The sequence below is a fragment of the Delphinapterus leucas genome, chromosome 4, assembly GCF_059928025.1.
Source record: "Delphinapterus leucas isolate spDelLeu-1000000601 "Yukka" chromosome 4, BTC_Dleu_Yukka2, whole genome shotgun sequence".
Taxonomy (NCBI): Eukaryota; Metazoa; Chordata; class Mammalia; order Artiodactyla; family Monodontidae; genus Delphinapterus; species Delphinapterus leucas.
In genome coordinates this window covers 27958386-27979318 of record NC_143132.1, presented here as the reverse complement: position 1 = coordinate 27979318, position 20933 = coordinate 27958386, and the positions used below count along the sequence as shown (strand labels likewise).

The 20933-nt window shown below is 33.4% G+C and overlaps 1 protein-coding gene across 6 annotated transcripts in view; it reads left to right on the top strand.

Moving 5' to 3' along the window:
• USP25 (ubiquitin specific peptidase 25) overlaps positions 1-20933 on the top strand; it is a 181415-nt gene that overhangs the window by 40043 nt on the left and 120439 nt on the right. For all 6 annotated transcript variants that reach the window (XM_089910380.1, XM_089910381.1, XM_089910378.1 and 3 more), the window contains 3 exons: positions 4824-4986; positions 12905-12991; positions 19184-19321. In XM_089910380.1, coding sequence (XP_089766506.1) covers positions 4824-4986; positions 12905-12991; positions 19184-19321 — 388 coding nt within the window. The remainder of the gene's footprint in view (positions 1-4823; positions 4987-12904; positions 12992-19183; positions 19322-20933) is intronic.

Sequence of the window (20933 nt, the reverse complement as noted above, 5' to 3'; positions counted from 1 at the left end):
CAAAATACCAATAGATTTTTTTTTAAGGAACTGTAGAAGATGAATACTCCCTTCGCCCCTTCCTTCCTCCCTCCTTCCCTCCCTCCCTCCCTCCCTCCCTTCCTTCCTCCTTCTCTTCCTTCCTTCCTTCCTTCCTTCCTTCCACTTTCTTTTTTCTTTTCTTTTTGGTTGATCTGTATAGCTTAAATGATATGCGTGTTTTCCAGTGAGTATGTTGCTTGCTTGAAATAGACTTAGATGATCCAAAGTGGAATATTTTCTATAATGCAGTTTAAATAACAATACAAAAGAAAACAAGCAAAAAAAAAAAGCCCTCAAAATCAGTACAATAAAATTCTACTAGGAACATGAACACTTACCATAAGTAAGTGCTTTAAAGATTCATTCAATATAGTGTGTAGAAGGAAAAGAGCCAGCAAAACATTTTGTCATCTTTTTATATTGTTGAATGCCATGGTCATGACTAGTGTTGAGAAGATAAGGTGATTGTAGTTGGGGTTGGTATTTGTGGCTTTTGGGCTTGCCTTTTTCAGTATGCTACATTTTGTTCTAAGCTATTTCTGAGCTCTGAGATTTGCAGTGTTATTTTTTTATTCTCTCTCTCTACTTGCAGCTTTAATATCTGAAATGTAGCTATTGGCATACTTTACACTTTAAAGCCTGGGTAGAGTCATTGGCTTTACTTTGTTTGGTGAGGCCAGGGAAGGAACCCTTATGAGGACTTGCCTTTATATAAAGCTTATATTAATATGCCAGGACTGGACTATAGCAAAGGACAAGGGCTTGGGAATGGAGGGCTCATATTTGGGCTAGAGGTTGGGCTTTTGCCAAAAAAAAAAAAAAAAAAAAAAGATAGCAACATCTAATATTTTAATCTTCCATCTACTTCAAACACTTGTTTAGCCCCTGTCTTTTTTTGGGGGTTTTTTTTGGTTTTTTTTTTGTGGTACGCGGGCCTCTCACTGTTGTGGCCTCTCCCATTGCGGAGCACAGGCTCCGGACGCGCAGGCTCAGCGGCCATGGCACACGGGCCCAGCTGCTCCGCGGCATGTGGGATCTTCCCGGACCGGGGCACGAACCCGTGTCCCCTGCATCGACAGGCGGACTCTCAACCACTGCGCCACCAGGGAAGCCCTAGCCCCTGTTTTTTGTTTTTGTTTTTGTTTTTTTTAAATCATGTACGCTCTAGGGATGAAACAAATCCGTTTCTATCCTCTGGTTGCTGGTGGGAGAGACTGGTTGATTAATAATTTTGTGCAGTGTAATAAATGTATTTATAAAGTCTTTTAGGATCCAGGAGGAAGTGGTAGGAGGAAACCTAACTGGAGCCATGTTGTAAGTCCTTGGTGATTAAAAAACTAAATGTGTTATAAGCTCTAAGTGAAGATCACAAAGTCATGGCATTCTTTCATCTACTATTTTTAGTACCATAATTCTACCATATTACCATATGTTTAAGGAATATTATAATAAATCTACTTCTTTAAAACTCATGCTTTTATTATAATGAATGATGATCTCTACCATATGACTGAATTGAGTTATATGAATATTTAATTATATACATTTAAGTATGTATACCCACCCACCAAAAATAAATGTGGTTTAGAAATGGATACTTTAAAAAATTTTTATATCTTTAGGTCACTTTGAGAAACAGTGAACATGTATGTCTTAAGCTCTACTCAGTTATTACAGTTTGTATGTAATTTTACCTCTGTAAAAAGTTTTATGGGAATGCTGGAGAGATGGTATCTTCAGTTTATATCCTTGACTTTCTTTCCCTCCTCTTGTAACAAAAAGTGCAGGTAAGCTCCTTGGTCCTAGAAAGTACATTTGAGGCCATACATTCTCCCAAAAGTAGGCAAGGGAACTAAAAAGCTTATATTATCACATTAATGTTTTCATACAACGTGAAAATCGAGAGATGTATTTTCTTGGTGGGAGGGGGCTGAAGAGGAGGGTGCTTGAACTGACTGTATCGAACCATTAAAAAAATACTTTCTGGTTTTTAGTTTTTAGTAATCTTAACTAGATCTGGAATTAGAAGAATGTCATTATCTCAGGGGAGTCTAGATTGTAGATTTGGGATGGGTTGTTGACACTTGTGGGGAACAGGAGACCTAGTTTTACTCAATATGGTCTTGAGGCTGAGTTTCATTTTGTTATTAACTTCATGAGACTTATTTTTATTTTTTCAATTTTTAATATTTATTTTTTTTAACCTTTATTGGAGTACATGTGACTTACTTTTAGACTTTAATTTTTGTAGACGGCACATTTTATAGAAATCAGGTCTTCTCAAGTTTTCCATGACTGTTGTCTGTGTGACCCGTTTCCTGGTCATTATGATACAAATGATCTGGTGTGTTGGCATTGAAAAGGGTTATTTCTAATTAGTATTTTATTATAATTAGAAGTTTAAAAATATGTAATGGTAGAGGATCATCCACCTCGAAGATTTAGGAATGAGTGTAGTTCTCCTTGTTCTCCTTCACTTTTGATCAGTTTATGCTTTTGGAATATACTGTAGAATCCTCTTTTTTAATGGTTATTGTACATGCCCACTGGTGCTAATCAATTGCTTTATGCCTCTTCTGTCCCTTATATATGACTGCTGGTGCTAATTCTTCTTTCCTGTTTGTGTTATTGTTGCTACTTCACCCAGAACCCATTGCTTGTTTTTTAGTTCATTCATTTCTAATTACCAATGTAGAATTAAGGTTCCTTTATTTATACTTCTGGATATACATATGTTACAAAAGGAGCAAACTTTTCAAATGAAAACATTCCCATTTATAAAAGTCAATAAATAATTAAATATACCTTGTTATATAAAATAGACTTTGGTGTTGTATTTACCTTTTGTATACCATGTGTTAACTTTTCTCTTTTGAAGTAGTCGCCTTGTACAAATTTAATTTTTCCAGTTGATTATCCTTATTCTTGTATTACATTATGTTGAATTGTACAACTTGAACAGTAGGAATTCTCTCAAGTTGGCTCTTTGACTTACCTCCCCCTTATTTTCTTTAAAACTTATTTCTGATAAGAGTGGGATGTTCTAGATAAATGCTGATTTTCTTATGCCCCAATTCATCTAACTAAATACCTTCCAAGGAGTTCTACTACCTTTTAGTGGTCAGTAGTTTAGGAGAAAAAGCTTGTATGGGCTGAGGTTGCATGGAGAGTTGATATTTGGGCAGAGTACTGCTGCTAATGTTGGACCACTCTTAAAAGTGTATACTGTTTATTTTTAAATATGTGAGTTTACTTTGATCTTTACACTGTAATGTATCATGTTGTTTTATTTTTTAATTAATTAATTAATTTATGGCTGCGTCGGGTGTTTGTTGCTACACACAGGCTTTCTCTAGTTGTGGCGAGCAGGGACCTTTGTTGCGGTGTGCGGGCTTCTCATTGTGGTTGGTTTCTCTTGTTGTGGAGCACGGGCTCTAGGTGTGTGGGCTTCAGTAGTTGTGGCATACGGGCTCAGTAGTTGTGGCTTGCGGGCTTAGTTGCTCTGTGGCATGTGGGATCTTCCCAGACCAGGGCTTGAACCCGTGTCCCCTGCATTGGCAGGCGGATTCTTAACCACTGTGCCACCAGGGAAGTCCCTATCATGTTTTCTGCTTTCTTTTTTTCAGTATGTGGTTTTACTGATTCCCAAAGAAGACTCTATCCTGCATTCATATAAGTTATTTTAAGTAATACTAGTTTGGAATCTAATACATTGTATCTAATGTCATGTTGTAAGGTTAGAGACAAAAGAATAATTTACTTTTTCTGCATAATTAAGATAGCTATATTATTTTGACATTAATCTGATAGAGCAAAATCTTTAGGAGGAAAATAGTGTAGCATGAATGAGATCTTCTCAAGAAGCCAAAAAAGTTGAAAGACCTTATTCTTGCTGAGGTTTTGTAATGAATACAAAATGCGTTAAGATATTTAGCTATTATTTATGCTTATTTAGAATAGTAAGTAACACATGTCTTGAGCAGGCAAAAATGCATGGTTTTATATGTGAGGATTAGGGTTTTCCAGCATGTTGTTACATGTTTAAGAGTAAGAAGAACACCATTAAGCAAAGTAGCATTACTCTTAGCCGTGTTTAGATATTTTAGATATATTTTTAGATATTGTGTAAGTGCATTTATTTTGAAGAGGTTAATCTTTTATTATTCTGAAATGTAGATATTTATTTCAGTAGATTTCTCCCTAGGCAAACTTTTGGGTAAAGAAGTGAACACATAAATATTCTCTCCCTTTATTTAGCTCTTGTAGAATCATGGATCTCTAGAACTGAAAGGAACCCTAGAATTTACTTTACCCTTTTTATAATAGAAAAGGAAATTAATGGTCAGAGGAATAAAAGTACACTTTTTTTCAATTTTTAGTTTTCTTGATTCAAAGTAATTCTTATAAAAATAGTCATTATGTTATATTGTAAATATGTATTTCAATACAGTGACTTTTCAGAAAACTTATCTAGGTACTCTATCCCTGGTACTAAGCCTCTAATTTGTTGAAATATAATTTAATATATTTCCTATTACATAATGCTGTCTTTTTGTGTTTGAAGTTTCCTTTTTCTGAGAAAAATAGGCTGCATGCCTCTTGATGTGTTGGCATTGCCACGGCTATGTTCTTAAAACTAGCCTCCGCTTGAGTAAATTTAGTTTTAAATATTACTTCCCCAGATGGATTGTCTAGAGCTTAATCTATTAAAATCCTTAGTTTATAGTATGCTATTTTCTAGGGTACAGCACTAAATTAATACTGTACTTTTTTTCCCCATCATCTTCTTCCCATTGTTTAAGAGTTCTTGAAGCCAGCATAGCAGAAAATAAAGCATGTTTGAAGAGGACACCTACTGAAGTTTGGAGAGATTCTCGAAACCCTTATGATAGAAAAAGGCAGGACAAAGCTCCTGTTGGACTAAAGAATGTTGGCAATACTTGCTGGTTTAGTGCTGTTATTCAGGTAAGAGTCTTTATGCAGATCTTATTTGGTGGGCCTGACAGCAATGGAAAGTGGGTTGGGGTTGTGTTTCTTTTAAGCTGTATACTTTATATATAACTGCAGATCAGGTTTTAGTATGCCTTTCTGTCTACTAACCTAGTTTGGGGATTGCAGTATTCCCCACCCCACTTTGTTCCTCACTCCCAGTATGGAGTTTTAATGATAGAACACTACCTAATGCCTTATTCAGAATTAATTTTTCCTCCTTCCCATTTGTTGGGAATTGTCAGAGTGGAAAGAAAATATTTTTGTATATAAATCCCTGCAAATTTAGGGAAGGATGTAATCAAGGTATGAAACCAAAACTTTTTTTTTTGAGTCAGATCAGAATTATTTATATATAATGGAAAATATCATTCAAGAATTATAGTCATTTAAATACTATTTTTATGTAAGAGAGCATTTTATTTGAGGAGGAAACAGATTGAGAAATAATTCTCAATACATATGTGAGAATGACGTAAAGAATAAATGTTGATAAATAAAGAATAACATATTTTCTTTCTAACTTGGAAAGGCCTTAATGAAATGTTTCTTGAGCTCCTTATTCTAAAATGAAAAATGTTTGTATGCATAGATATCCATCATCTTCTCAGTTTGGACTAATTTTCTTTTTTTTTTTTTTTTTTTAACTTTTATGTGATATGACTTTTGACATAAATCTTTACCATTCTCAGACATTGATAATGTTATCTGTCAAATTGTAAAACGTTAAAGTCTCCTTAAATAAAACAGTCTATGAATAACATGCTCTTAATTTTAATTGCCATTTAGGAAAATTAATATTTGTGCTTATTTTCCTAATACAGCTGAATTGTAGCTTGTTTATTTCTGATGAGTACTTTTTAAATCATTAGATGTCTTCTAATTTACATTCTTTTACATTCAAAATATCTATTCATTTTGTACTTTTCCAAAACTGTATACTGCGTAAACTTTCATATGATATTAATGCAACTCACAGGTTATTAAGTTCATTTCTACAAGGTTGTTAATTGTGTTCTCGAGGCAATTAACCTGTAGTTTTAACTTTTTTTCTACTTCCGTGTTATAATTTCCAACTTTTCTGCTTTTCTGGCAAATAATATTATATAATTTGATTTCCTTTGGTTTTCTGGATTTATGCCTCACTTTTTAATAAACTGTGGTATACACTAGTTAATAATATGGTATGTTATTTGTTTTCCAGCCTATTAAAATGTTAAGGAATACCTGGATTAGCATAAATTTGTGATGATACTTTTGTTCTTGGCCTTGAGTATGCATTAATTGTTCACTTACATGCCAACAATATCTCAAACCTTATTTGCTATCTTAATCTCTTAGATCTTCTTAATAGGCTATCTTGCTTTACTTGCACTGTTAGTAAGGGCTTTTTTGCATTTCATTGTTCAATCTAAATTTCATAATTTAGTCATCATTTTAAAATATGAAGCACAGTTCTAAGGCTCTGATCTGAGTGTTTATGAGTATGCTTTGCAGCCTGTATTTGGACAAGTAGATGCTACCTTTACACTGTTACAGCCAGTAAATGAGGCTCATTGATTAGCTGTTTCTCTTAGAAAACTATAAGAAGTAAGAAAGTGCTTCTAAAGAATCAATAGTTTAGTTAGAATAAACACCTAGGAGAAGTAACTGCTAACCTTGAAAAATTTGGATTATAATAAAGTAATAAGATACTGACTTGGGGATGTGGAAAAACATTAAGCTTCAGAGTTCAGAAAATTGTGGGTGGGAAGAAAAATTTATCTGGAGATAACTTCGTTTTGTTTTTGAATGTAATTTTAAAGTCTCTTAACCCATTTTAAGTACCTTTTACTTTTCTAGTAATTGAAATATTTTATTTTTTCATTTCTTGACATTTGCTTAATTTCACAGACATCTGAAATATAACAGTTTATCATCATAAATGGAACTTTTCACTTATGAAAGAAAATTTGGGTAGGAAATCTGTATTAGTGTTGGAAGTTTTTAAATTGTATTTTCCAAAGCAAGGTGGAACTTGTTCAGGCTGTGACATAAATGTACTGTGAAGTTTCAATTACAAACTTTTCTCAGGGATGGAATTTATTATACTTAGTTGGCAAGACTAGTATGAAACAACAGGGAATTCTTTTCTTTGTAAGTATTTCTACCAATTATAGTAGTTTACTGGGATTAGAAATCTCTAACTTCAGAGTAGGTAATGAGTATAGGCTGCAGAAGGTACAGCTTTGTTATATTTGTTCCTTTAGGTACTGAGACCTAAGTATTTTGGAAGAAAAGGGGAACAGAATATCAGAAAGAGACTGTAAGCAAGGAGAAGGTTGTACAGAGAATGGCTTACATAATCTTTTGGATGCTAATAATATTAGCCTGACTGTCTTTAGATTGGGTATCAACCAGTTATCTAGTCAGGACTATTTTCATCCTGTTCAAAAGGAACTTTTATGTACAAAGTACTAATTGGGGCTGCTTTTTCCACTAGGGTGTCAGTGAATTAGGTAGTTACTTATAGGAATGTGTTCTCCTCTTTCTCTGGTTTGGGGTGTTAAGTTCAAGTAATCCATGTATTCTCATGATAAACCTTAGCACCATTCCCATTTGGATGCCTCTGAGATGCTCAGAAGTAAGGTGCTCATACTTCTCAGTTTGCCTAGTACAGTCCCAGTTTACTCACATTGTAGATCTATCAGCACCTATTAATTAGTCTTGAAGCCCTTTTTCATACTCAGAAGGGTTATGGGTTGGATGATAAAGTATATGGTCGCCTTATGCATAAATGATGAAACTCTAAGCTGACTAAAATACACGCATCCTGAGGGCAGAGAGCACATCATCTAGGTTACTGTTCTGTACCAGTGTATAGTAGAGTGTCTGACACGTTGGAGGAACCCTTTAAGTAATTACTGAGTTAATAAATGAATGAACCATAAAGGAGCATATATTACTTATGGTGGAATTGAAGACTTAAGATGCTTCTACCACTCTAATGTATTAAAAGTATGGTATTGAACAGGTGCTGCAAGTTTTCAAAACATTTCAGGATATCATTTAACGTGTTTTTCATAGCACTTGCTTTTGTCTCTAATTTTCATCAAAGAACATGAGTACATAGTTCAAAGAGAAAACCAAAAATCCCATAGCAATAATAGCCTTGTGAAAAATAACAGTCCTCTGCTCCAAACCACCCTGCCTGAGAAGCATAGTCCTGCTTCTTAAAGGCATCTACAACCAATTCTGTTTCTCTTGCTATCTTTGTTTTTATAAATGACATGCCTTTCTGCAGAGATAGATGAGGACTTAGCTCTTTCATTTCACCTACCTAGAATTGCCTTTCCTTTCATCTCCCAACATAGTTATATCACCAGTTAAAAATAGTCAGTAGTCAGTGTTTACATTTTCTTTGACTTTGTAGACATTATAGTGGTTTACTAAGACTACCCCTCTGTAATTCTTTGTTTTCCTGGAGTTGTCAGTTGCCGCCTTTTCTTCTTTCTGTTTTCTGTATACTTATTTATCCTTAAAAATTTCCAGCTGCTTCAACCTCTCTTTTGAGGTATTATCCATAGTGTGTTTCATATACTCAAACATCTCAAACATGTTAACTCTTTTCTTTTCTTTTTTTTTTGGTGAGGGGAATCCTTTACAACATGAGATTTCTGTGCCTCAAATCCAGACTGGATCCTGATTTTTTTGTGGTTTAAGCATGGTTGCTAACTTTCCAAAAGCAGGTCTAGAGAAAGGGAATTGGGGAAGGGACAATTGGGGGGTCAGTTGGCAGGCTTTTACTTAACCCTATTTGTAGCCCTGAATCTCATCCTACCCTGAAACACACTATGACTGATTTTTATGAACCTGAGTCAATTAAATTATATTCGAAGTTTAAATTTTTCTGTATTCCACAGGAAGAGAGAGAGAGTACTTGTCTGATGCTTCTCAGTCTGGGAAGGACATAGGGCTTTAATTGCTCTGTATACAGACTTTCAGTTTTTAATCCTGCCAGTCTGTTTCTGTATCACATTGAAACTTATCTGATACCATTTCATTTTTTAAGAAATCCACCAAGGAGAATGTATGTTGCTTTTCCTTAGTATTTTTCATTATAGACAGTTTATGTCTCCCTTTGCTGTCTTGTCATCACTCTTTTTGTTTTCCACAAATTATGTATTTAAACTCTCATCTTCCATTAGCTCTCTGAAATTAGCAAGAGTTTAACCAAACTCTACTTTAACAAATTTCAAAATTGACACATTAGCTTTGGACTGAATGAAAGGATACTTGTTTTCAATGTGTATGACTCACAAACACAATTTAGGCAGTAGTGACAATTACTCTTTCCCACCCCTTTTGAAGGCATGTGTTGACTAATACTACTATGCCTGGTTTATGGTATAGATTGGTACTTAAAATAAATTTCTGTGATTTGTTGTGATAATCCGTGGTCACAAATTCTACTTCGGGTAGTAACATATTAAGTTGTTTTCGGATATCTACCCGCTCATATTTTGCTGGAGTCCAAAACAAAACAAAAGAAAAATGAAATCAGCTTTTTGAAGGCATCATAAACCCTAAAGCAGTGAGTAATTTTGAGGCTACACTTTCAGAGAACAAGAATTTCAGAGAGTAAGCTTCACATTTTGGGCTGATTTTATCTTTGAGGCAATTTCAGAAGTGACTGCTGATTGGCTGGGGAGCTAAGCAAAGTTTCACACAGGCTTGGAGCCCTAGGAAACACCTCAGATTTTCAGTTAAATTCTAAAGGGCTACACCCTAGAATTAACTGAGAACTGAAAAATAGGCCAGGCTTTATAATTTGTGAATCCCAGCTTGAGATTTTCTCAGAATTGATTGGGTTAAGATGATCTAGGCTTGCAAGTAGTCCCAGTTTTGCTGCCTGCCAGAAGGAAACGTAAATTCTGTTAGAAGATACTATCATCTCGAACTTAGAATTTTCTCCAGTTTTTTTTTTTTTTGCGGTACGCGGGCCTCTCACTGTTGTGGCCTCCCCCGCTGCGGAGCACATGCTCCGGACGCGCAGGCTCAGCGGACACGGCTCACAGGCCCAGCCACTCCGCGGCATGTGGGGTCTTCCCGGACCGGGGCACGAACTCGCGTCCCCTGCATCGGCAGGTGCACTCTCATCCACTACGCCACCAGGGAAGCCCCTTTTCTCCAGTTTTTTACATACAGTGTCTAGCACTCAAATCAGTCATAATTAGTTATATCAGAAAATAAGACATGTCCAAAAATTAAGAGAAAATAATGGATAATTAGAAATATACCTACAGGGAAACCTAAAAATCGAATTATTTGTTATGTAACTATTACTATGCTCAAGGAATTAGAAGCATGATTGAGAATTTTGATAGAAAATTAAAAACTATAAAAAGAACAAAATAGAATATTTTGTTCAAAACAAAATATTTCTAAAATAGAAAATTTAGAACTGAAAAATATGATAAATGAAGTTAAGATATCAGTGGAAGAGTTTAGCAGGATACAGACACACTGAAGAGAGAATTAGTCAACTGGACAGTTTGTGGAACATTTTCACACTAAAGCCATGAGATACAGATGAGAGCATATAAGAGATATTTTGGACATGGTGTAAATTGTACTAACACAATTTATTTTTGGTTCCAGAGGGAAACTAAAAGGGAAATAGGATAAAAGCAATATTTGAAGAGATGACAAAGAATATTCCAAGCTTGATGAAAGAGATGAAGCCACAGATTAGGGAAGCAATAGGAACCAGGTAGTATGAACGTAAAGAATACTACACCAAGGCACATCATAGTAAAACAGAGAAACACTCTAGACAGAGAAAATACTAAAAGTAGCCAGATAGAAAAGGTGTATCGCCTCTGTGAAGGAGCAAAAATAAGACTAATGGTTGACTTCTCAACAGAAATGCTATCTTTAAAGTTCTGGGAAAAGTTAACTGGCTGTCTAGAATTCTATAACTAGCAAAAATCTTTAAAAAATGAAAAAGGCCCCCACAATTTTCAGTTTAGCAGAAGCTGAAATACTTTGTTACCAGGAGACCCACACCAAAGGAAATTCTAAAGGGTGTTCAGGAAGAAGAAAAAAGTTTTCCAGTGGGAGCTCAGAGCATAGAAGTGGGATTGAGATTCTCCAGATTTGTCAATATTCTCTTTCCTATTTAAATTCCTTTTAAGAACAGTCTGTACTTTGTCCCCCTTACTTTTATCCCATTTCTTCAGGACTCATTGCTGCTATTCTGCCATTCTACCATTCTACTGGAAAGGTGACTTCCCAATTGACAAGTCTAAAGATTATTTTCTTGCCCTTACCTTACTAGAATGTGGCAACCTTCAACCTTTACTAATCTTGTCCTTCATGAAATTTGCCAGTGATTCTTGGATGTACTCCAGAATCTTCTATGGTACTTTATATCTTTGTTGAGAGGTTCCTGACATAGGAATTTTTAAAGCTCTGCAGTTATTCTGATACACAACTATGTTTGAAAGCTTTTTCTACCCCTTTTTCTTCTGTGATCTCATACTCCACACTTCCTTTACTATTTTTATTTTGTCTTTCTTATAGCTCTTTTTCCTCTGGCTTTTAAATGCTGCTTCCTTAAGTTTCTGATTTTGGTCTGTTATTGTACTTATTATTTCTGACTTATAACATCTGCTCTCATTGTTTTAACTTGCAATAACAAGATAGTACAAGGGCAGAGACTTGATATATTTTATTCTCTGCTGCCTGTCTTCCTTGTGTCTGGCATGTAGTAGGTGCTCCATAAATATTTGTTAAATGAAAGAATAAATAAATGAATATGTTCATATTGTTTAATTAAAAAATACTTCAGATCACAGTTATCAGTTTTATGGTTTTACCTTTCATATTTACATCTTTAATCCACATCTATATCTATATATGACTATTTATATATATGGACCAGTTTTCCCAACACCCAGTACTAAACAAAATCTTGTTTTCTTATGGATTTGTGGTGCTATTTTTATTTTCTAGCAAGTTGGCTAACCCATCTTTTACTAAGATTTAATACATTATAACCTCCAGTGCAATGATTTTCAAACTTTATAAACTGTGACTCACAGAAAGGAATACGTTTTACTTTGTAAAACACTTTACACATACATATGTATGTAAAAATATCACCAATGAAAATTTTACAAATGATATTCTGGTGAATTGACTGTTTATGACATGTTCTGATATTTTCCATTATATTTTATTTCAGTTTTTTAAATTAATGTTTATCATGATGACATTAATGGGTTACAAGCTATAGCTTAAAAACATAGCTGCAGGAAGCTTTTTCATGAGCATCTTTCACATGCTTTCATTATGCTCTACATGTTCAATATTACTGTATTTTTGAGTAACACTGCTATTGTTATAATTAAATATCTGTCTCCTTTCTAGGTTGTGTGTCTCCTTGACCATTAGCGATAATACGTAATTTCTTTGTGTCTCTATCACCTAGCATCTGGCCCATAAATTTATTTGTACTATATTTTTGTAGAATTGATACTTCTAGAAAACTCATACTGAACATAACATGTCTAAAAAGTTCTCAACTTTGCATTTGTGTAGATTTTATTTTGAGGAAACTGCTTAGGCACATAGTAACATAAAGAAAGGAAACTTTTAATAATATATATTATGTTTTTTTGAGTTGTCCACGTATAATTTTCTCCTTTGCAGTACCGTAAATATTGTTAATGATCAAGAATAATATGTCAGAATAAAAGAAATGTGACTTTTTCTCAGGGAGAAAATAGGCCTTATTGTGCTAGTGGGAAATATTCTGTATATAAAATAAATCTTTCAGGCCAGTCATATTTTTATAGTTCTGTTAATAGAATTTTCCCTTCTGTTATCTTAAATTGTTGTTCTTTTTCAGTCATTATTCAATCTTTTGGAATTTAGAAGACTAGTTCTGAATTACAAGCCTCCATCAAATGTTCAAGATTTACCCCGAAACCAAAAGGTAAAATTATGAAAAATTTTTAAGCAGCGTATATATGGTTTTCATATTCTTTTATCTGTGTTTGCTTTTGGGAAATTTGCCAAATCAAATCTGAAATAGTGTCAAATTTGAATGTGAACCTATTAATCTCAGCTACAACAATAACTTCCTATCTTGGTTAGTATATTGTAATTATGAATTTTTCTTCACCTGTGTGTCAGTAATAGGCCAATTTTTTTGTTTCACTTTAGTAATTGCTTTCTTCTTTTTTTTGGATGTCAAATTTCAGTAAATTTTATAGGTTACCATTTACAATTCAAGGCCTTTACTCAGTTGCCTTCTGAAAAATTGTGTGGAAATCAAAAATTTATCAGTTATTTCTGTAGCTGAGCTCTTTAAAAGGTTAGTTTTGCACTGGTTGTCTTTGCAGTGCGAATCTATAACTTCTAATATTGTTAGGCAATATAATGTGACAGAGAACACAGGCATTAGGACCACATTTCCTGGGTTCTGGCTGTGGACCTGCTTGGTCTAGTTACTGCTCATTTTCCTTATCTGAAAAGCATAAATAATAAAAGCAGTTATTTTATAGAGTTGCTGTGAGAATTAAATGAGATAAAACACATAAAGGACTTAGAAGTACCTGGTACATAGTAAGTACTAGATGTCAGCTATTGCTAGTTATTATACTGTTCATATTAGCTTTTCAAAAGATAGGACTGATTTGCATGCAGAAATTCATACTTAATGAAAAAAATTAATTATGGAGATGATATCCTTGAGTGTAAGACTTCAGTGATCTTGTCATAAAGAAACTGTAGCCCTAAAGGGGACTGGTTGCAAAGACAAAGAAGTTATAGGTTTTAGTAAAGTGTTGAACTTTGTGTGACCTATTGTTAATAGTAATAATACATTATTAAATTATGTTTTCCTTTTAGTATCTAATGTTGAAAACTGCTTTTCCTGCAAACATGTGAAACATTTATAATGCTAGCTAGTGGGAATATAATTTGATTTTTAACCAGCTTTTCAGGCCGTAATCTTTGGCCATAAAGTGTCACACTGATAAGCCATTTTCAAAAGGGAAGCAAGATCACCTGACCAACTACTCATACTTCCAGAGAAATTAAGCAGACACCTTTAAGTCATTACAGTTTTTACATGAAACTTTTTGGACTGTTGCCTCCCTCTGTCACAATTTGGTTAGCTTGTTGTTCTGATGTCTTGGTTGAAGTATATTTATAATTCACATGATTATTTAGAATTATTACTTGCAATTTGAAAGATATCTAGATAATCCCCCTAGTACTTGGAAATTATTTACACCTCTAAATAATCCCAGGAACAAAGAACAAGTCAAAGAAGAAATTTCAGGGTATTCTGAACTGAATAAAAATTAAAACATGATGTATCAAAATTAGAGGGATTTAACTAAAACAGTGGTTAGTGGAAAATACATGAACTAAATGCCTTATTAGAAAATAAGAATTGTTTCAAATTAATGGCATCAGATTTTATCAAGAAATTAGGGGGGAAAATCTTGTTAATTTGAAAGCAGAAGAAAGGAAATAATTAAGACAAGTACATAAATCAATGAATTAAACATCAGGAAAACAGTAGAGAAAAATTAATGGAACCACAAGCTGCTTCTTAAGAAAGTTGGTAAAATTGATAACCTTCTAAGTAGACTGAGTAAGAAAAAAGAGAGAAGAAACAAATTACCAAAATAAAGAATGAAAGAGGGGCACATCACTGCATATTCTGTAGACAGTAAGAGAATAGTGGAATATTATACACAACAGGCAAATATTTAAAAAGCTAACAGCTGTTGAAACTGATGAAAAGATAGATAACCTGAGTATCTCTATATTATACTAAAGAAATTGAATTTTTAGTTAAGAACCTACCCACCAAAAAAAAAATCAATAGCAGCAAGGTTTATTGGTGAGTTATACCAAACATTTAAGGAAGAAATAATAGCAATTCTCCACATGTTTTTCCAGAAAATTGAAAAAGAGATAAAACTTCCAAATTTACTCTATGAGACCAGCATTACGCTGAAACCAAAAGTAGAAAAATATATTTCAAGAAAAGAAAACTACAGACCAATATTCCTCATGAATAATAGAAGAAAAAATTGTCAGATTTTTGGCAAGTTGGATGCTGTAGTACATATAAAGGATAATAATACCTCATTGGCAGGTGGAGTTTATCCAGGACTGAAAGATTGGTTTAGTGTTCAAAAATCAGTATAATTCATCATATTAACATATTAGACAAGAAGAGCCATATGACTATCTCAGTAGGTGAAGAAAAAGGATTTGAAGAAAGCTAACATATATTTATGGCAAAATCTCACAGAAACTAGGAATAGTAAAAAACTTTTTTATCCTGATAAAACTCATTTATGAGAAACTTACAACTAATTATAATACTTTATGGTGTAAGACTGAACCCTTTTCCTCAAAGATCAAGAACAAACAAGATGTCCCTCACCACTTTTCTATTAAACATTAGACTGGAGTTCTTAACCAGTGCTGTAAGGTAAGAAAAAGAAATAAGCATGCAGATTGGAAAAGAAGAAACAAAGCTGTCTTTTCATTTATATGACTGTCTATTTAGAAAATCCTAAGTACTCTACTAAAAAAAAAAAGATGCTAGAATCAAGAAGTGAGTTCATTCAGCAGCATTACATGATACAAGGCAAACATACAAAAATCAACTGTATTTCTTAATACTAGTAACACACAATTGGGAATTTAAATTAAAAAGTACTTATGTAAGACAGCATAAAATATGGAATATTAGAGATAAAGTAGACAAAAGATATGGAAAACTACAAAACATTGCTGAGAGAAATTAAAGAAATAAAGAGATATACTATGTTCATGGATCAGGGGATTCAGATTTTTTAAGATATCAGTTGTCCCCACTTTAATCTGTAGAATCAGTGCAATCCAGTTATAATCCCAGCAGGCATTTTCATAGGAATTGACAAATTGATTGTAAAATCTATATGCAGAATCAAGGGATGTGGAATAGCCATAGCAGTTTTAAAGAGAAAGGCAGTGTTGGAGGAATTAATTATTTGGCTAATGATCAAGACACTGTTATTGGTGAAAAGATAGTCATACAGATCAGTAGAACAGAATAGAGAGTCCAGAAATAGAACAACACATATAGGGGTAATTCGTTTTAATCAGAGTTGCCAAAACAATTCAATGGTCAAAGGAAAATCAATAGAACAACACATATAGGGGTAATTCGTTTTAATCAGAGTTGCCAAAACAATTCAATGGTCAAAGGAAAATCAATAGAACAACACATATAGGGGTAATTCGTTTTAATCAGAGTTGCCAAAACAATTCAATGGTCAAAGGAAAATCAATAGAACAACACATATAGGGGTAATTCGTTTTAATCAGAGTTGCCAAAACAATTCAATGGTCAAAGGAAAATCTCTTAAACCAATGATGTCTTAGACAGAAAAATACTTTCCAACCTTTACAGGACACTATTTATGAAAAAAAAAAAAATCACAATGAACTATAGACCTAAAACAAAGAACTAAAACTATAAAAATTCTTGAGGAAAACATAGAAAATTTTAGGGTTCTGGATTAAGAGAAGATTTCTTAAGAAGGACAATAAACAGGCACAAATCATACAAGAAAAAAATTGATATTTTCATCAGAATGAAAAGCTTGTCTTTGAAAAATTCATACAAAATGAAAAGGCAAGCCACAGATTGGGAGAAAATATTAGCAAAACATATATCATACAAAGGAATTGTATCTAAAATATGTACAGAACTTTTACATCTCAATGGTAAGACAAGTAACCTATTACTATATTGGGAAAAATATCTCAACAGATTACAACACCAAAGAAGATACACAGATTGTAAATAACTACATGAAACGATGTTCAATGTTACTAGTCATTAGGCCAAATGCAAATTAAAATGAGGGGTGCCACTAGAAGAACTAAAGTTAAAAAATATAGCCCATATCCAGGTGTTTTAGAATGTGGACCTAGAACTCTCATTACACTGCCAGTGAGAATATAAAGTAGTTTAATGCCTTTGGAAAACAGTTTGTTTGTTTCTTAAAAACATCTACCATACAGCCTTGCCATTTCCCTTCAGTTCTTTACTCAAGAGGAATGAAACCATATGCCCACACAGAGCCACATCCAGTAATATCCACTGCAGCTGGAACAGGTTAATGGATAAATAAGTTGTGGTCTGTCCACACAATGGAATCCCACTCAGCAATAAAGTGGAATTAATTATTAATGTACATAAACATATGGATGAAGTTCAAAATAATTATGCGGATTGCAGGAAACCATTGACTAAAATGAGTACATAGAATATGATTTGATTTATATAAATTTCTAGAAAGTGTAAAGTAACCATGGTCACCTGGGAATGATTAGGGAGGGGAGTGAGGGATGAAGAAAGTTTTGGGGTTGATGGACAGGTATGTTATTGATTGTGGTGATACATTCATGGATGTATACATATGTGAAGCTTGTAAAATTGTACGCTTTCTAATGTACAGTATATTGTACATCAGTTATATCTTGATAAATCTGTTTTAAAAAAGATAAAGAATTGTGTTTGAATAATTTCTACATGTGGTGGTATTTTCATAATTTATGCAGTGGCTAGTCTTAACAGCAACCACTCATTTTGCCTTTTGAAATTCAAGATTTTCTAGCCACAGGAATTGGCTGAGAGCAAAAAATGTTTTAGTAAAGTATTTAACTTTTCACATATGCGTCTCAGCAGAATTTCACTTGATTTTCAAAAGTCATTTATTTCATTCTTGTCACTTGGCAAGAAATGTCTCAAAAAACTGCCTTGCCTTAGGTACAGTGATAAATGAAGAGATTGATCACAAGAAATTAAGGAGATTTCTGAAAATTATTTTATGGATTAAAATTTTTAACATTTACACCCTTGAAACCTGTTTATATAGGGCACTTGTTGGGGAATAGTAAGTACCACAGAAAAATCATGGATTAATTTTTTATCTCATTTAAAACTTTTGCATTTCATCTTTATCATCAATGATGGAATTTATTATGCTTAAATAAAATCCATGTTTTCTATAACTTAGCGTTTTTATGTTAGACTTTATGTACTTTCTGATTGCTGTAATGGGTATGTAGTTTTTAGATCAAATAAATATTTGGAATCAATTTTATTCCTTTACACCTATTAGGACTGCTCTTTAATATATTGTGGGAGCAACTGTTTCTTTATTAATTGATTATATTATTCTGGGTAACAACTGTACAGACACACACTGCTACAAAACTATGCAAACTTGGAAAATTTTTCTAATATTTAAATAGTATATGTAAGCTTTATCTGTTAAAATTGTTATTTCAGGAGCTAACCATAGTAAGAACTGCCTGTCTGATTTGTTACCATAATGTATTTCACTAAGACATGTGAATTACATTCTTATAAAAAGTTTTCTTATTTTAAAATAAATTGTTTGTGATTGATAATAGTGGGTTGTTTTTGTTCCTTATGGAAGAAGAAAAACAATAGTGAGTTTTCAAAGGAACACTAGAATGATGATACATTAGTCTAATATTAGGATCTAGTCTAATTACTTATTAGACTAATGTGTCTGATAATTAGGATTTTCACATAACAGTGGCAGTAGTGATTCATTGCTGAATGAAAAACATTAATTTCAGTAGATGTGGAGTTTGAAGAGATCATTGACTTGGAGGGGCCTGGGAAGGCTTCATGGAGGAGGGGGATTTTTGCTTAAATGGGTTTATTGAGCGTAAAGTACTTAAGTAGTGCCTGGCACGTGGTTAGCACTCATTGAATATTGGCTCTTGTTATTGCTGTCCTCAGCAGCAGCTGGGCTTTGCTGAATGGAAAGGATTATAATAAACAGACTTAAATGAGGATATTCTTGGCTGGGTAATGACATGATTTACTGTGAATATGTGGCATTTATTCTAAAATTGTGAGCTTAGTCTAGGTCCTCTGCTCTTTCCATGTTTGACTCCTTCTTTCAGTCTCCTAGATGACAAGATCACTCTTCCTTTTTTATGATAATAGGAGTGCTAGATTCATCCCTAATCTATATTAGTTAAATTTTTGGTTAATTTTAAAATGAGTATCTCTTTACCAGTAAAGATTTTAATCTTCACTTAAGGATTTTTTCTTTTTTTTCAATAGGAGCATCGGAATTTGCCTTTTATGCGTGAGCTTCGGTATCTATTTGCACTTCTTGTTGGTACTAAAAGGAAATATGTTGATCCATCAAGAGCAGTTGAAATTCTTAAGGATGCTTTCAAATCAAATGACTCCCAGCAGGTAGCTTTGTTGTGCTTACTAGTTCATTAACTTTTTTATTTAATCTGATCTTTTCTTAAGCAGTTTTTTTCAAAGATAAATGACAAAGATGTTGTCATTTATCTTTATACAAATAAGCTGGAGCCACTTAAAACATTGTTTATTTGGAAGATTTACTTTTAAATTAAGAAATAGTGATAATCTTGAAGGTATATGATAAATGAAGCTGTAATTTATATTATAATTAAAATTACTAAATGAAAGCAGTAGGTAAAATTCAGAATGTTCACAAATTTTTAATTAAAAATCTTCAAGGTGTGATAACCCAGTGTCAGTATAGTATACACGCTTTTGATATGCCTCTTTTTGCTGGCAGAAAGTAGTTTTCCATAATTACTCAGAAAAGGTTTCTGAATGACATTAACTTTGTTATTTTATTTTTCTTTTATTGCTCTTTTATTTCCCAATCTTTATGTAGTGCTGTTTGGTTGCTTTTTATCAATTTTTTAGAAAGAATATTGGGAATTTTCCTATAAAAATAGAAAATGTCTATAAACAAACCAACATTTTCACATATAATGTGAGAAGTCAGAGAAATTAAAGAAGGAAAGTGGAAGAGAAGGAAAGAAAGTAACAGAGAATAATAGCAACAGTGTTGGAAAAGATGACAGTGACATAATGGGCAAAAAATAAAGACGATACTTGAGAGGAGATTTAAAAAATCTGCTACGTTTGCAGTGTAGGTGTTGTAGTACTTGGATATATATCTGTTACATGGATGTGTGGAGAGCTGAAAGATGTCTGATTTTGCCACTGCCTTCCCTGTGCTTTTTTTTTTTTTAATTCACTTTTTATGGCAAAGATAAATGAACAAAAAAGGTGGTCACATCAGAATTTGCTTATATTTGTTGTTTTTCTCCCCCCCTAACATTTTCTTCTAAAGACTATTGGATAAGTAGGAAACCTTTTTGTTTCTTGTTAGATATAACCTTGCAGGGTAAGTAATGTTATAGAAAAGTATGGAAAGTCATTTTAAAGTCTTATATTAGTGTGCTAGGACAGCTGTAACAAATTACCACAATCCGAGTGATTTCAAGACAATAGAAAATGATTCTCTTATAGTTCTAGAAGCCAGAAGTTCAAAATAAAGGTGTTGGCAGGGCTGTGCTCCCTCCGGTGGCTCTCAAGGAGAATCCTTCCTGTTAAGGAAGTTGTCTTTATATGTTAAGTTTAGTTGTCTTTATATGGCTTTGGAGCAATTTATTTAAGCTTCCTAGACCTTAGTTTCAACATTTTAAAGGTAAATAGGTTGGCCCAGATGCTTTTCAAAAAACTTCTATCTGTGAAAATGTATAATAGTAAGATTGTTTTATATTTGGGACTATTTTGATAAAGGCAAATTGCTTACACTTATTTATCTGTCTTTGGGAAGTCATAGTAGGGTTGCTTTATCCCCCCAGCCCACCCCAGCCCACTCCACTCCCCATGCAGGTTCTATACAAACCTGTTTGCTATGCTCCAGGTCGGAGTGTTGAAAGAATTTTATGGTAGTTGACAAGTACAAATGCCACTGCTTATTCCTGTTTATCTATGTCAGGTAATCTAGGACCGAAGGGATGGCAAAAGGTGAAGT